General features: G+C 42.3%; 1 protein-coding gene across 1 annotated transcript in view; it reads left to right on the forward strand.

The window, feature by feature from the left end:
* Window positions 1-17,431, forward strand: part of LOC144822537 (aldehyde oxidase 1-like) — a 661,088-nt gene that overhangs the window by 184,426 nt on the left and 459,231 nt on the right. Inside the window, exons 10-12 of the mRNA XM_078680183.1 lie at window positions 14,771-14,863; window positions 16,069-16,220; window positions 17,238-17,331. Of these exons, the coding sequence (XP_078536309.1) occupies window positions 14,771-14,863; window positions 16,069-16,220; window positions 17,238-17,331 (339 nt within the window). The remainder of the gene's footprint in view (window positions 1-14,770; window positions 14,864-16,068; window positions 16,221-17,237; window positions 17,332-17,431) is intronic.

Below are 17,431 nucleotides of genomic sequence, written 5' to 3' on the forward strand. Positions count from 1 at the left end.
TGTCTTTCTCCCTCCCTCTGTCTTTCTCCCTCCCTCCCTCTCTCTGTCTTCCTCCCTCTGTCTATCTCCCCCGTCTGTCTCCCTCCCTCTCTCTCTGTCTCCCTCTCTCTGTCTCTGTCTCCCTCCCTCTGTCACCCTTCCTGTCTCCCTCCCTCTGTCTCCCTTCCTCTGTCTCCCTCCCTCTCTCTCTCCCTCTGTCTCACTCTGTCTGTCTCCCTCTGTCTCTTTCCCTCTATCTCCCTCTGTCTGTCTCCCTCTGTCACCCTTCCTGTCTCCCTCCCTCTGTCTCCCTTCCTCTGTCTCCCTCCCTCTCTCTCTCCCTCTGTCTCACTCTGTCTGTCTCCCTCTGTCTCTTTCCCTCTATCTCCCTCTGTCTGTCACCTCCCCCATGTGTGGCAGCCTGGGCTGAGACAGCTTCCTGGGCACACACACAGCCGCACCGCTGTACTTCACAGGTTTTTAAAAGACCATTTACTTGTGAATGAGGCATGGTTGTATTTCACCTCTTAGCACCCATGCATCTCCACTCTGACTTTTGCTGGAAACGCTGGGCCCCCATAGAGCAGAGCCTCTTGGAGTCTGCGCTGCTGTGGCAGTGTTTGCTAACACTCTTCAAAAATAAAAAATAAATAAAACATAGGTACAATGCGGGCCATACTAAGAGTACCTGTGATTTAGAGGATGGTGCCGCAATAAAATAAAAAAATAGAGGGGAGTTAGGCCCACGGGACAAGGGATAGGCAGGGCCGTTATATTGTGAAGCAACCAGGAATGAGCCTATACCTTGACTTTTTCAAGCATAAACAATTTTTAGCTTAAAGGATTAACACTTCTTCTTTATGTTTATCCTGGTATATTATGTATACCTTTTACTTTATATTTTAGTTTTTTATTTCCTCAAACATTAACACATGGAAAATGAAAACATTGTCACTTCATAGTCACATAGAAAAGACACTTCATAAAAAACATTTTACATTCACATTAAATAAATCATGCTTTACAAAACAATATCACAAAAACTGTTCAACTCAAAATTGTGAATAAACAATATTCAAATTCAACCATATAGACAACAACTTCTAACTTGTTGCACTAATTCTAAATTTTCTTCTGATATCTACAAATTGGTATCCAGCTAATTTTTAAACCAAAGTAAACATCACTATTTTCAATTTGAGCCACTAGGGCATTCCATCCTTATTTGCGAAGTGGAATTAAACCACCATTCCTCAACGTTTAAGGGATATGCCGACGCGTTTCAAGTCCTGGTATTCCTTAACATGACTCTCACCAGGGCTTTTTTTCTGTAAAGAAGTTGTGACATAAAAACACACTTTTAGAGTCTCTCTATATGTTTGTTTCACCACTATATACTCGTTACTATATATTATTGTACCTGATTCGTAAGATTTCACTATCTTACACTTCTGTGGGCCATAAGATTAAACGATTCTTTCTTACAATTTCTCGATTTTCTAGAAAAATATATAAAATATTTTAGTTCTGGTCATAGAGCGGACTTAAATAGCAGCCGCGATTCTTAATTAATATGTCATACCTCATTTGTTTCCTTTTTAAGCACCCCAGTATTCTGTGGCTTATTGTCGAAGGGCTTGTTCCTGTAAACAACATGTATATTTTCTATTTATATCCAAGCACGCTTGATTGCACGTTTTATCGGTATAAAATTGTGACAGTACCTGATTTAAACAAGCTTGAGCCAGTCTCTTTTACTCTGTTACTTTGTGTGGCTGTGGAAGCCTAGTTTCTACAGAAAAAGAAGATTTTGTTTACTCGTGAAGCTTGCAACAATGTTTCACTTCGTGGTAACGTTGTAAAACGAAACTATCTTTTACATCAGCCAAAGCTGAAAGACGCCGCTTTTCGTTTTTCGCATGGACCTCTCACGCTCGCATTTTACTGCAATAAGATATGCAAATCAGTTTGCATATCTCGAAGTGTTCATAGCAGTATCAGTTTGATTATGATTATGCAGTTTTAAAGCTAGGTACTCACGAGTCTTTCTCATCTGGCTCCCAGTTACAAAATTCCTTCAGTGGTGTCAGCCATTTTGCGCCTCCCACTTACTAAATCAAAGTTGGACGGTGTTTCCAGCCGGATCAACCAATCACAGTGCACTTTCTTTTGGGAACCACAGAGATGCATTATGGGATTCGCAGCCTCATATTTTATTTAGTTCACTCATGCTGTTCAAACCTGAAGCTATACTATTAAATTTCATTATTAAGTATGCTTCTTTCTGTAATAATGCACTTTCTAAATCAATTTGTCTTTTAGCCGCATTTATTGTAGCAAGAATAGCCAATTGAAAATTGTTTTCAGTATGAGACTTTTCAAGAAAATGCTCAACCATTGGCGCAGTCAACACCTTCTTTTTAATTTGTGACCTGTGTTGCGTAATTCTAATGTTTGCCTGTTGACAGGTTTTGCCAATGAAAATTTTTTGGCAGGGACATAGTAAATTACATTCTTAGTTTTATGATTAGTAAAGTCGGTATCTTTCCACTTTACCCCATTGTGATTAAACTCAGTCCCTTCAATAGTACGGTTACAGGCCACACAGTTTCTACATTTATGGTGGCCCATTATTGGTTTCATATTCCATTTTGATAGTAGGTCACTTTTTGGTTTCGGTAATGAAATGTCTGCGCGTATTAACTGCTGCCCCATGCTTTGATTCTTTTTCATTGCAAACATCGGCTTTGGAAAAGGACAGTCCAAGTTTTCAAGAAGGTGCCAGTTGTTAAGTATTATTCGTCTAAATTTGTTCGTGGCAGGGCCAAAGGTGGTAAAGCAAACCAGTTATTTCTTCTCTTTAACCTGTAAAAGGCTTTCACAGGGTGTAAATCTCGCTCTTTATACAGAGTTCTTTAGTCATTTTTTTGGGTAGCCTCTTCCTTAAAAATCTTACTTCAAATGTGTTTTGTAAGCAGTGTGTGCGGAACACAAACATAAAGTGAGAAAATCATTGGCCTCTAGTTCTGACCAAACATCTGTGAGTTATGGATGTGAAAATCACCATTTCTTGTGAATGAGCCAAACAGGTCTAAATTACAACAATCCATACTTATAATCAAAGCATGTTGTAATTTACACCTGTTTTTGTAAACCAGGCTTTAATGTACGCTCTCTTCTATGTGAACCCTCCCGTTTTCACCTGTACCCTCACATGGGTTGTCGCTCTATAGAAGATCAAGCGAGGCTCCGCCCCCTCCTCTTATGGGCTCGCATTTGGAGGGTGAAGGAACTTAGCAGCTATGCGGAGGGCTTGCGAGAGATCCTGGATTCCCCCAGTTGGGCGAAAGTGAAATGGCTTAGATACATTAAAGCTCTATTGTTGAACTTAGGGCTGGGAGAGGCCTGGCACCAGCGGTCTGCCCCTCCCAAGATAGTACTCAAAAAGCTTTACTGGTCCTGGATCACGGCCAAAAGGAACACCAATACCAACTTGTGTAGATCATCCAGGTCTTTTTTGTTGATTAAAGATGTCCCATTGCTTGAGATCTATCTGGACATTATCACAACCCCTTGGGACAGAGCCCTCTTTTTTAAATTTAGAACTGGCATGCTCCCGGTAAGGGAGTTCACTTCCCGGTGGAAACCACCACACCAAACTGTTTCCTTTTGTCCCTTTTGTCCTACCAGGCCTGAATCCATTCCTCACCTGCTCTTCGAATGTCCTGCCTACAAGACACCTCGTGGACGCTGGATCAAACCCGTGTGTCTGGTTTTGGGCACTAGGCAGTGTTGTGTTGCCCTAAGAATTCTACAGACGGACACTCGTTCGATATATGTATGTGCCATAGCCAAGTTTTTAGTCTGGACTTGGCGCATTAGGTCAAACTGGCTTTGCCAAATTGTTTAATTAAGGTCTGTATATACAGACCGTCTTAATTAATTTATTACCCCACTGTACCGCAGTTAGGATTGTGCTATTTATGTATATTGTGGGTTTCTTAAACTTTTTATATGTGCGGGATGGCCTCTTCCTTCTTTTTAATAATGTTTTTTACCAATGCTTTTATGTCGTATGCTTTTTAAGATATTTTGTATATCGAAATAAAGCCTCTTTGACTTGACTTGACTTGACCTGTACCCTCACACAGAAAGGTCTTATTTACGCTATGAGAATCCCACCTTTCACTGCAGTCGGCCGAGAAGAATCTTATTGTCTTCTGTATCAATTGCAGCACAGAGATAAGTATTAGATGGCGAGTTGTTTTGCATCCAATAGGGTGAGAAATTTCTAACATACAAATAGAGTTGCAAAGTCAGGGCTTCGTAAGCGATCAACTCCTTCAGAGAAGCAGTCAGCTTATTACAAAAAAAAATGTAATAATGAATTTGAGGAGGCGCCTACAATTCTAAGATACTGAGAGAATAAGTCCCTAAGCTTTCAAATTCCCCCTTCCTATACCAAGCCCAGTCCCATGCAGAACCCCTCACGGCAACTGACTGAGGACAGTCCATTGGCCACCCTGGGTTATTTGAGCCTACTGTTAGTCAGGAACCAGGGATGTCTTTGCACAGACATCTAAGAGAAAGGCCAAGGGTGCAAAGGGAGAAAGCCCTTTGGGATTCTTGTTTGGCCCTGTTCATCCCTATGAGGACCAATACTACAATCGAGACACTCGGGCAGATTTACAAGCCCCGTATGCCACTTTTGCACCACCGTTGCATCACTTCTTTGACGCAGCGGAGGTGTAAAGCCAGCACCATGCTGTTGGGTATTTACAACGTGACGCATCTGGGGAGATGCGTCACATTGTAAAGCCCTGCGCCACATGGAACCTGCGTCAGGTTTCATGTGGGTGTTTTGGCGCAGGGGGGGGGGGGCGTTCCGGCGCAGGAACGCCTCTGAAAAGTGGCTGAGTGAAATCTACAAGATTTCACTCAGTCACTTTTCCGACCCTGATGCGTCAAAACCTTGCGCCTGCTTGAAGCAGGCGTAAGGCTTGACGCACCATGTTAGACATAGGCAGGGTTGGCACAGTGCTGGAGTTGCGTCGCGCCAACAATGCAACTCCAGCACTGCGCCAACGTTACGGCAGCAGATGCGACATGCATCTGCATTTCTTTGCGCCATGATGTGCCGCATTGTAAATACGGGGCATTTGTGGTGGTGCAAGGATTGAGATGCTTGTCGCAAGTTTCCTGGCGCATCCCTACTGATTTGCAGGGATGCGCCAGGAAGCATAAATCTGCCTCTCAGATTTTCCATCACAAGTATTCTTGGAACTCTACTCATAAAGCGCACAGACTCAGAAACTCCAAACAACTGCATCTTGGCTATTGGCATACACATGAAGTATAGCACACCTCAGCATATCACACCACATCTTAGCAAACAGCTTAGCGCATCACAACATGACTCGTTATGAGACATTTAAAACAATACAGTACACAATGCCACCCCATAAAACACCTTACAAAGATCCATAACCGCACTTCGCACCTTATAATCTCATCAAATCCCAAGCGCCACCACACCAGACTACACAAAAATACCACAACCACCACAAGAAATAGATACAGTGGTAAGTTCAATGGCTAACTGTAAAGCAGCTGGGGAGGATGGACTGGCAGTAGAATTATATAAAAGGTTTGCCCCAACTTTAAATGCGCAACTCCTCAAACTTGCTAACTATATACTATTCCATACGGCGGTGGTAGTTGGCATTTTGAAGAAGGACAAAAACAGGGACAACACAAACTCCTATAGGCCAATGAGCCTTCTCAACACTGATTATACATTTTTTACAAAGCTTCTTACCAGCAGGCTCAATAAAATTGTGGGCTCAATAATCCACGAGGACCATTGTGGCTTTGTAGCAGGTAGACAACTCTCCTTGAAAACAACGTTTTTGATAGAAGCTTTGGACTATTTTAATAAGAATAACACAGAGGCACATGTGTGGTTTTTAGATTTTTTTTTTTTAAACAATTTTTATTGCAGAGTTAATTACAGTGTACTTGTACTGAACACAGGATCTCCGTATGCAGAGTCGTTCTCCTACTTCATCCCAGATGTCATTTACACAGCAATTCAGCCCACATTCAGGAGGTCGGGCGGCGCTACTCTTTTACCTTTTATACATGTGACTGGGTTGTCTGCTGCAGTCAGCTTATGGGACCCTCTGCTCTCCGCTTTTAGTGTTCCCCCCCCCATCCCACCATCCGTCGTACATGTTCCGCTACAGTATCCCGAATACCTCTCTCCCCCCCCCCCCCTCCCTCCCCGGTGTCTACGTCTATGCCTGGTGGCAGGATGTGTGCTTATACTGTGGGCTTCCGGAGCTTTGTATTTTACTGTGTGTGTGTGTCCGGTGTAGGTGCCGGGGTCGTTACCATCTCTACTGGAGCTACTTGTCCCTCCGCCCCCTCATCTCCCTCCTCGTCCATTATACTATCTCTCAGCGCCTGCACTAACATTTCCCATGCCATCGCTGCGTCCTGTGCTTTCTCGTCTGAGCTACGGCGGGCCAGTTGGTATCTGATCGTACTCTCCGCCGTTGCCCACTTCAAAAATTCATTCAGCCACCTCCGGTGTGTCGGCCCTACCTTCGATTTCCACCCCTTGGTCAATTCCCTCTTTGCAATGAGTAGACCCATGTCGATGAATTTGCTAGACAGTTTGTTCTTGCGTGTGTGAGGGAACCAGTGTAAGATTGTGACCGCGCTGTCGTACTGCAGGTCCCTGTCCGCTACTTTATTCAGGGTGTCCCCTATTTCCCTCCAATACTCTTGTATATGGGGGCAGCTCCTCAGCATGTGTACTAGATTCGCTCCTACTTGGTTACATCTGGGGCATGCTGCGTCCTCTGTGCCAAAGTACGCTGCTATTTTACTCGGGGTGAGGTAGGCCCTATGGAATGGAGGATGTAGAGGTGTATTAGTTGGAAACGCGCATTTCTGGTGCTCTTCCTAGCCCTCTGCACTATTTGGGACCACGCTGTGTCTGGGATTTCTATCTGTAGGTCTGCTTCCCATTTAGATTTCAGTGGTGCGAGTGGTTGTAGAGTGTCAATGTGCATTCTGGAATAGAGGCACGTAACTGCCTTAATCGTTCCTGCCGCCATCATTGTGTATTGGCACACCAACGTCATCGTGGGCTCCATCATCCCCTCCCCCCAGTGCGCCTGTATGGCTCTCACCACTGCTGCATGTAGTAAGTAATCTCCCCTCGGAAGGTCGTATCAATCTTGTAATGTCTGGTACGGGGCTAAAACACCGTCATCATAAAGATCCCCCACCACCTGTAACCCCGCCTCCTCCCACAGTCGTAGTCTCGACCAGTCTCCACCATGTGGGAGAGCTGTCATCATGCCCAGTGGGATCTCAGGCGCGTAGGGGTGCCCGGGTCCATTCCGTCTGTGTGAGCGATTCCAACATAACCGGAGCGTCCGTTCCTCTAGAGTCAGTCCTCTGAGTCTCAGTTTTTGCTGCATGGCAATGTATGCCAGTACGTGGCGGGGGGTACCGTTCTCTCTCCCCTGCTCCGGGCCGCGGTAGACCCTCGCAACCTCCTGTGTAAAGAACTGTAATTGGTCCGCCTTGTGTGGTTTTTAGATGCTGAGAAAGCTTTTGATCTGGTGACTTGGGAGTGTCTTTTTTTTAATTCTTGCTAGATTTGCTTTTCCAGAAAGTTTTATACATTTAGGGAGAAGTCTGTATAAGGACTTGATGGCACAAATAATATGTAATTCTAGAAATGTGGGTAATTGCAGAATAAGTAGGGGTTCAGGGCAAGGGTGCCCCTTATACACAATCATCTTATTCATAGAGCCCCTGGCAATAGCCATCAGGCAAAAAGCACTACAAACTGCACCTTTACAAGGCATGACCAATATAAAACTCTATGCCGATGACAATTTTTTATTTCTTAAGTCTGGGGAGAACATCAAAAAGGAAATACTGGGGATTTTCTCAGAATTTCAAGCAATAGGTGGCTATAAAATAATCAAGGCCAAGCCAGAAATGTTATTATGCAATTGTTCAAGTGAGACAATAATATGAAGCGTACGGTTATTACATAACTCTAGGCCCAAGAAGTATCTTGGGATCTATGTGTCAGAATGGGTTGAGGAGCTATATATACTAAACTATGTTGAAGAACTGTAATCTTCAATCTCAGGGGTCTCACTAATACAAAGAACTTGGTACAGAAGCTGAAATATGAAAAGACATCTTTATTAAACTTAATTAGGTGAGACTACGTCACACAGGAGCCTTAGCAACTGAATGAGGCAGTCTAAAGAGTACAGGACACAGAGGCCTTTTATATGCTTAGGGTTACAAACTCAGCACAAAAGTAAGGGGCAGTGCTAGCTTTTGTAAACATGCAAAATACCTAATATGGACATACAAGATCTGCAAAATATTAGCCAATAGGAAAACATTCAAAACAAGGCATCTTGTAACCAGAACGTCCCCCTTAAGTCGTGTTTCTGCCCAACCCATAAGTCAATCAATTACAGCACCTATAGGTCAATCAGTAATGGCAGGACATGTCTGTATGCAGTTAGGCCAGCTGGTGTCTGAGATTGGTTTTCAAAACAAGGACAGAGGGGGTTTTCAACACGTTGCAGTCCAAAGGGCAGAGACACTTCATGAATAGAGCAGCCTGTGTAAAGGCAACACAAAATGACGACAAATGTAAGATGGAGTCAAAATTAAAGAACCTCAGACCCTCCTTTTGCCATTACACAGGCAAATCCTAATTCATTGCTAGGTGAGCATTCTACTCATTTTATACAAACAGGTATATATAAACTATCAGCAGGAATACAAAGAGAACAAAGCATTTAACATTCAGATAGCAAAAGAAAGTGATGACCACTATTACAAACAGGTTTATCATTTTTTTTTCACAACCCTAGGCAAAAGCAAATCCTAAAATTATTTAGCAAACTTTTTCAGGGCTCCTAGTTATTTTAGCGACTATTGACAATGCCAGTAAAACAATAAGAATCAGTCTCCAAACACCCATTCTATGCAATCGCACGGGAAATACCCAGAGTCCGTCCAAGCCTCTCTGGCAGGCTTCTATTGTCCATCAAATCTGCTTCTGTTGTTTTTTTCCGCATGGGCCTCTTCATTCAGGCCTTTCATGAAAATGGTGCTTCTCAGTATCCGTTGGAGTGCCCTCCTGGCAAACACTCACAGCTCACTTAAAAGTCTCAATGTCTCAATGCAGTGCACCAATATTTCCTGTGCTGCAGGCACTACAGATATTGTGCTCTTCGTTAGTCATGGGCACAGATCATCTCATGCAGACCCAAGTACTATTAATCGGGAAAGAGCAACATACTTTCACACTCAGCAACACTTTCAGGCTCCAACACTCTCATTTCAGTGTCAGAGGATGCTCGGGCTGCTCTTTCATTTAATCATAGGTACCACAATGTAGTGCATTTTGCCAATCCTGGATCCACCGGTGCACTGCCTTTCCGTTGGAGCAAAGAAAAGGGGGGGTGTGGCCAAAACTCAGGCCAAGGGGCTCAAGGGACTGCACACTGTCAGAGGTTACCAGCACATGACAGGTGGAAAACTGAAGCCTCAAAACAACAGGGATCCTTCTCTTTTGCTCTTTTGCACTGAAACTGGTTCTGTGGCAAAACCAGCTCCTCCTTCTTTTCTGATGTTCAACGCCTTCTGATGAAGCAAGCACAATACTTTGGAGATACCACTGATGGCACGCTGGCGATCGCTGTCCAGTCTTGCTCCTTTTCTGGGTGCTGGGAGTTTTCATCTATAGCTGTCACGGAAATATGCTACTCAGCGTTCTGCATGGTCATGACTCGATCCCACAGAACCTAGTGACGTAGGAAATGTAACACAGTTGTTAGTTTCCTTCAATGTAGTACAAAAACAGTTTATTGTTTTTAACAAGGGGATTGCAAGCAGGTGGCCTGCAATCTGCGAGGGAGTGGCCATACACCATGGGCCTATTGTGATCTAAAATACACTGTCATTCTCATAGAATACAAAGACAAAAGCAGTAGGCAAAACAGTGCCTCTAGCCTCTTCAATTGGGTTTCCATGTGAGAGCATATCCTCTACCATCTAAGGGTAGATAACTACATGGGAATTCTATATTTTTTTTCTCTAAATGATTACATATAGGTGTTCCTAAATTCCTTATCTCGTACACCTCAAAAGCGAAATCACATAATACAGATTATCAGGGACATGTAGATACCTCCCTTTAATAATTGTGCATCAGGTGGACTATGCAATACAAAAGAACTAAAAAGTCCTAGTATTTCCATGATTAGAACATATCTGATCCACCAAAAATTAAAGCAGCAGAATAAAGGAACTAAAAACCAAATTAGAATAGGCATTGAATTCTTCATATTCAAAAAAACATAAGGTGTCTCCTATTGAGGTGGAAAACTTGTCTTTCTATAGTATTGAGTCAGTTAACCAGTCTATCACTACCCTGACAGTCAGACTGGAAAACATCGAAGTAGGCCTAAAGAAAATTCTTGAAAACCAGTCTGGTCATACAAAAGGAAAAATGAGCTGACTGGTGAAAAGAATACGGAAAAGGGAAATGTGAGTAGGACACAGCTAAAATCCCCAATAACCAGGCACAATGCAACATCAGTCAGGGGAGAAGCGGCAAAAGAAAAATCTATAGGAAGAAAAAAAAAATTACTCGGGTGATAGTTACGTTTGTGACATAATACCAAGAGTATGGGTGATGCACAAAAGTCAAAATAGTACACAAATTTTAACTCTACCGCTGGCCCCTACACCATATACGGTAATCTCGGCTAATGTTCCAGTTCCTTTTTCAGGGAAAAAATGAAAAGTTTAGGTCACCTTTAGCAAGAGCCACAAATCTATAATTTCATCCTTAGGTCCAATCAAAGAAACATGAATCTAGGGCTGCCTGTTCCTTAAGGGAAGAGAACAGTATCGTGACTAATTGCAGGTGACACACTTTGATCCTATATATCTCTGTTATTTTTCTTCAATACCTTTATAGCCAAAATAGACATGCACTGGTGAAGTGTTGTCTGTCTTGCTCACAGAATGAAAAATCATATCTGTGAAATTTAGTATCAGCGCAAATCCACCCAACTGTTGTGCAGCGATACGCATCGTCATGCAAATCCCTTCACAACACAGGGGTACTTGTAATAGTATTAGAAGCAACAACATAAAACAAAAACATGCATAAAATAAAAAACGCACATGTCAATCCATCAGATATACTTGCTGTATATCAAGCACAAAAAGCATAGACAAAACAATAGCATATGCGAATGAGTGGTGACGCACACACTTCATGTCATGTACTTTATGCACTGTGAACCTGCAGCCCAAAACCCAATATTCAGGCCTGCTTAATTTGTCAGGTTTTAAAATCAAAATTACACTTTTTTCATTTCCTTACCCTCCTTTTGACAGCTGGTCACCAGTTAGTGGCGATCGGTTGTCAATACAATCTACTGTGTCACTTCTGACATACAGGACCAGCAAGAACAATTCATGATAGGACCAAATACACAAACATAAAAAAATCTTCAATCTCAGGGGTCTCACTAATACAAAGAACTTGGCACAGAAGCTGAAATATGAAAAGACATCTTTATTAAACTTAATTAAGTGAGACTACGTCACACAGGAGCCTTAGCAACTGAGTGAGGCAGTCTAAAGAGTACAGAACACAGAGGCCTTTTATATGCTTAGGGTTACAAACTCAGCACAAAAGTAAGGGGCAGTCCTAGCTTTTGCAAACATGCAAAATACCTAATATGGACATACAAGATCTGCAAAATATTAGCCAATAGGAAAACATTCAAAACAAAGCATCATGTAACCAGAACGTCCCCCTTAAGTCGTGTTTCTGCCCAACCCATAAGTCAATCAATTACAGCACCTATAGTTCAATCAGTAATGGCAGGACATGTCTGTATGCAGTTAGGCCAGCTGGTGTCTGAGATTGGTTTTCAAAACAAGGACAGAGGGGGTTTTCAACACGTTGCAGTACAAAGGGCAGAGACACTTCATGAATAGAGCAGCCTGTGTAAAGGCAACACAAAATGATGACAAATGTAAGAAGGAGTCAAAATTAAAGATCCTCAATGTTCCCCTAGTGCAAAAAGTCAAACGTTTACTAGATAAAATGGAATCAACTCCCAATATCAATAATACGTCAGGTGGCCCTTTTACAAATGACAATTCTACCACTATTCAATTTCTTATTCGCAGCAGTCCCATGTGTACTGCAAATTCCTTTTTTAAAGAATTAGATGGTCTATTCTCATCTTTCTTATGGGCTAATAAGGTTCCAAGACTAGCACTAGCCACTTTAAACAATCCGAATGAGTAGGGAGGGTTATCCCTACCAAACCTGAGGGAGTACTACTATGCAAATTTTGCACACAATAAGCACAGATTCCATAATCATCTTAATTTGCCAGATATGGACAATTTTGTAATGAAAAAAATATTGAACGAATACATAACCGCAGATCCGATAAGAACCCAAAGAATGTACGATATAAGGTTCTCCAGTGGTTTCTAAAACAAATAACCCAACTGTCAAAGTTTTATGGAATCCCACGGATAAACGGCTCTACATGTTTGGCCGATTTATATACCGGGGAGGATAGACTGTTGCAAACTGTCGTACTAAAGAAATGGGAAGAGAATGGGTAAAGGCAAGTGGGAGACTTTTACAACTCAGATTCCTGGAAAAAGTGGCCATAGATAGAGATTGGGCTGCTTCGCTCTAGAGAAATGCTTAAGTGGTCTTAAAACTAAGCAAAGCCCTACTAGAAAAAATGAATAAGCAGTCAATAAGCAGTTGGGGGACATTTTTTAATTAAAATAAGTCCTCTGATGTCAATGAAATGGCCCGAGACAAATGAAAGAAGAAAGAAGGCCTCCAGATCCTTAGGGGTCCGTTAGGATGGCGGGCGGGCACATCCTGTATTCTCAGCATTGTGGCGGGCGGTGCTCTCTGCACCACCCGCCACAATGCTGACAATACATCACAGCATTTACATTTCCAAAGCGGCAGGCACTGCACGGTTCCTGCCGCTTTGGAAATGTAAATGTAAATGAAATGTAAATGAAGGGCGGTACCACAGGTACCCCCCGTGTGCACCCCCCAACTAACCTTCACTCTGGGGGCCCCCAGAGTGAAGACCACCTGCCTTTCCGTGGCGGCATTGCCACCACGGAAAGGCATTGCACTTTTGCCATTGTAATATGGCTGGCGGTGTCTAATAGACACCGCCACCATATTCAACATATTCCGCCCCGGCCGCAAGGCGGCCGGGGCGGAAAACAGGCGGGCGGTGTTTCCCACCGCTGCGGTCCCCTCCGCCATCATAATATGGCGGGGGGGAATGCAGGGAAGGATGTCGGGCGGATTGCCTCCGCCTGACATCCTAATGGACCCCTAAGAGCGGTCTGGAATAGAATTAACAAACTCAGTGCAACGACAATCAGAGGTGACCATTTTAGGAGAATTCAATTCTACACAAAATGTTTAATATACCCCATCATTCCCCTATAATCTATACCCCATGATAGAAGACAGGTGTTTCTGCTGCTCCGAAGAGGGAGGAGAGGAGGTACCTGGACTCACATTGTTTGGGAAGAAGTTGAGAAATATCTCAGAACGACTACAGGTCAAGCATTAACTATTGACAAGTATACTTCAATTCTGGGATGTTCACCAAGCATAATGATAGATAAAATGCAAGAGGAATGTTTGCAAGATAATTCTTGTCTGGTGTCAAGATAATAATTCTCCAGAATTGGCGAAGTAATACTGTACCCACTTTCCATGCCTGGTGGGCTAAACTTCACTAAGTTAAAGAGCTGGAGAGACGCTTTGCATTAAGATCAGGGTCACTAACAACATTTGAGAAATGCTGGAAGTCCATTGAAAGCTAGTCTGTGAAACTGCAAGACGAAATGTTAAAGGAAAATCCTTTTCCCGATGTGCACTTATGTACTTTTTAATGGCACTTTTGATATTGTTGTGATCTGAGAATGGCCCATGTTTGTGTCAGTATATCAACCAAAATTGAGATTGAGCACCGCAAGCACTTTATTTTGTATATGTACAACTGTGAATCGAACAATAAAAAAACAAAAGAAAAAAAAAACCTCCACAATGCATCCCCTACCACTACATGGCACCATATACTTCATCTCACAACACCTTGACCTAGAACCACAGGCCGCATACACTTTATCAGTCACATCGCACTTTCATACTGCTGATCTCATCACCCCACAATGCACAACACCACACTGCAAAACACTGTTACACATTCCAGCCTATAGCACATAATACATCCATCAATGTCAAAAGACACAATAAATTACAAAGTTATATGGCTAACAACCTACACAACAATGCCCCATCCTGTGAGTTCCCTAACCAAATATCACGTTGGCCGACAACACACCCCACAACAGCACACCCCCATCAACAAATACAATAGTATCACGCCATCTTCAACAAACAAGTACATATTACTTTCTAATATAACAATACACAACACCACAAAAGTATCTTAACAAAACTACAACTTACCACAGCATTAAAGAGCACTTGCTACAATCAAGAACACAATACATTAACCAACACCACTTTATCCCATTACTTCTGACCAAAAGACAAGCAAGGAATGTGTAAGTAGTTTGTGTTGTGTGTATTTCTCACCCTCTCCATTCAAAAATAATTCATAAGTATTCCTTTCACCAACAGGTCTCGAGATGAAAATGAATGGAGTGTTTTACCCAGTTCTCATCTCCCCCATCAAGATTCCGGATCTGACTGTAGTGACTTTCACAGACCAGGGTTAGCCGATTTCCTGATTTTCTTTGCTAACTCTCCTTCCTGGATGGCATCTGCCAGTCTATAAACCGTATTTGTGTCTAGCCTACAGCAAAAGGAGACTGCTCTTGTTCTAGACAGTGTTTTCAAGTATACTCTTGGTGCAATGTGTGCTGCCCTAACAGTGTTGTGTCCTCCACTTTTTACATGCCACTAATTCCTTTTACTTAAAGATGGACCAAACTTAGTTAGAGGCACGTGAGTCATATGACAAACCCCCAAACTCTTCTCTGTAAAGAACTGAAATCCTCTGGAAGCCTTGAATGTCTTCTAATCTAAAAGCCATTATCTTTCTGTGCCTTCCCACCAGTGTTTAATTGTTTGTAAAAATAAATGCATGGCCTATTATTTTCCGTAAGAGCCCATCACTGGTATTTCAGTATGCTGTGTTTGCCGCACATCAAGTATACCTAGTCTTTATTCTACCTCTTTCATCCTCCACCATACACCTCCTACATCACATAGCAACAATAAAAACACTCTTGAATATGCACTTACTGGTTCTATTTTATCCCATTGTCATTGGTTTCCTAGCTTTCTCTTCCTCATTTTTTATCCTTTGTTTGCCTTTCTCTCTCTGACTTTGGGTAAAATCTAAAACTAAAATAAGTCCAGGTTCCCAAAAATGAGTTTCAGTGCCCACCCCCTGCACCCGCCGGTACCAATTACGCACTACTTCCCACCCATTATTCTATTGACATTGAATATTCAGAGATGAAGACAGTTACTGGTGGAATTCGATAGAATATATTTTCCTGAAAAGGACAAAACTAACATGGAAAAGAGGAAAAGATTTTGTTTCTATGGAATGTTCCACTTCTTCAGGCCTATCCTGTTTTCAAACATTAATGTTGAAGACAGTGGGTCACAATTTCTCAAATATTGGCTTGAGTGTTTTGCGTCATAATTTCCTAAACAATCTACTACTAGACCTTTACCAGTAACCATGAATGTTCAGTTCATTATATAGATCTTAATAATGGTGTGAAGAACTAGTTTTGAAGACTAGGAAAATTAGTTACAATGCGATAAAGTGATTTTCCCAGAATCAAAGAAATTAGTCAGGTGGAGAATGAAAGATTACATCTCATGTTGCCTCATTATATAACTACTAGACCATGACTCTACTATTCAGTTTTTTTCTGGTAAACCGTGCTTTCTGGTTCTAGGGCTGTCATTGGGAGCAGCTTGTAACCTGACACTAATGAAGGACATATTAAAAAAAGCCATTGCAGACCACCCCAATGAGAAGACCAAGACATTCCAAGCTTTGCTGCAACAACTGAAGACTCTAGGCGCAGAGCAGATAAGGAATGTAGCGGTAAGTCCCCAATGTATTCCAAGGACATCTAGAATGGAGTATTTTATTATTGTTACCTGCAAGATCTAAATAAAATGATTAATTTGATACTCCACCATCAAGTCAGAGCCCTAGATGGCAACCCTCGATATCAGGTGAGTTAGGCATGTGACTCTCATGCATGCTGACTCTACTGAGCCATAGGAGGGACAGACGTGGCAGGTAATCTCCCTATCTGAAAAGGGTCCTTGCCCCATTGTCTGTGTCAGCTGAGTATGGCGAAGTAGTTGATAGGGCAGGTAAATGAGCTTGGGTGAATGAATGCTATGTTTAAATTGAGAGTGCTGGATTGGTTCTGAGACACCTATTGGAGGAAGGAGGTTTTGTTTGACTGATAATATTGTGGCAATTGCATAGATACGAAGAGGTCTGAGTAAAGGAAAGGTGGAGTCAATCTGAGGAGGTACAAGTGTTTAGGGGACAGTGATAGAGTAGCAGGTTATCTCACAGATGATGTAGGATTGGGTTTGTAAATCAATGTAAAATTTGCTGATGTGATATGGGGAGTTATATGTTTACAATTCATCTGTCAGATTTGAATACGTCAGACTTACACATTCTTCTGAAGTTGATAGAATTAGTATAAATGTTTGGGTGATAAAAACAGCTATTATTAGACACACCGAGCCACAACTGAGTTTATGTTGTCAGCTGTAGAAGTTGTCAAAATAACATAAGGTGGGTTGTGATTGTAATAAACTAGAGACTGCAATATGACTGACATTTAGTTTGTTCCTTCCTTTTGCTAATGTTAATGAAGCCTTGGTTCTCTGTGGAAGGAATTTCCAACATTCTAAGACTCTGGCTCAGTTAATATCATTGAAAGTTTAACAGTGTGTTCCATCTGGGGTATTTATTGGTAAATACTTCTAGATGAGGAACCAGTTCATGGCGGTCCACAGAGGGGGTTGCTGGGCAAGGGAGCTCCGTATTGTTCACAAGTCCAGAAAATGACCGGAAAATGTTCCATGCTTTCAGTCACTAGGAGGACACATTGTCAGCAGAAGTCCAACCTCTGACCTGAATCCCATTCTGGCTGTGGGTAACAGCATCCTCAAACTCTCGTCCAAAGGTAAGCCATGGAGATGATTGTGTTACTGTGTCACTATTTATGATGTTTGAAGTAAGGGGGTGTAAAAATAATAACTAGTGATATGAATCCTTAACTTATC

The sequence above is a fragment of the Lissotriton helveticus genome, chromosome 3_1 (genome assembly GCF_964261635.1).
Source record: "Lissotriton helveticus chromosome 3_1, aLisHel1.1, whole genome shotgun sequence".
NCBI classification, from domain to species: Eukaryota; Metazoa; Chordata; class Amphibia; order Caudata; family Salamandridae; genus Lissotriton; species Lissotriton helveticus.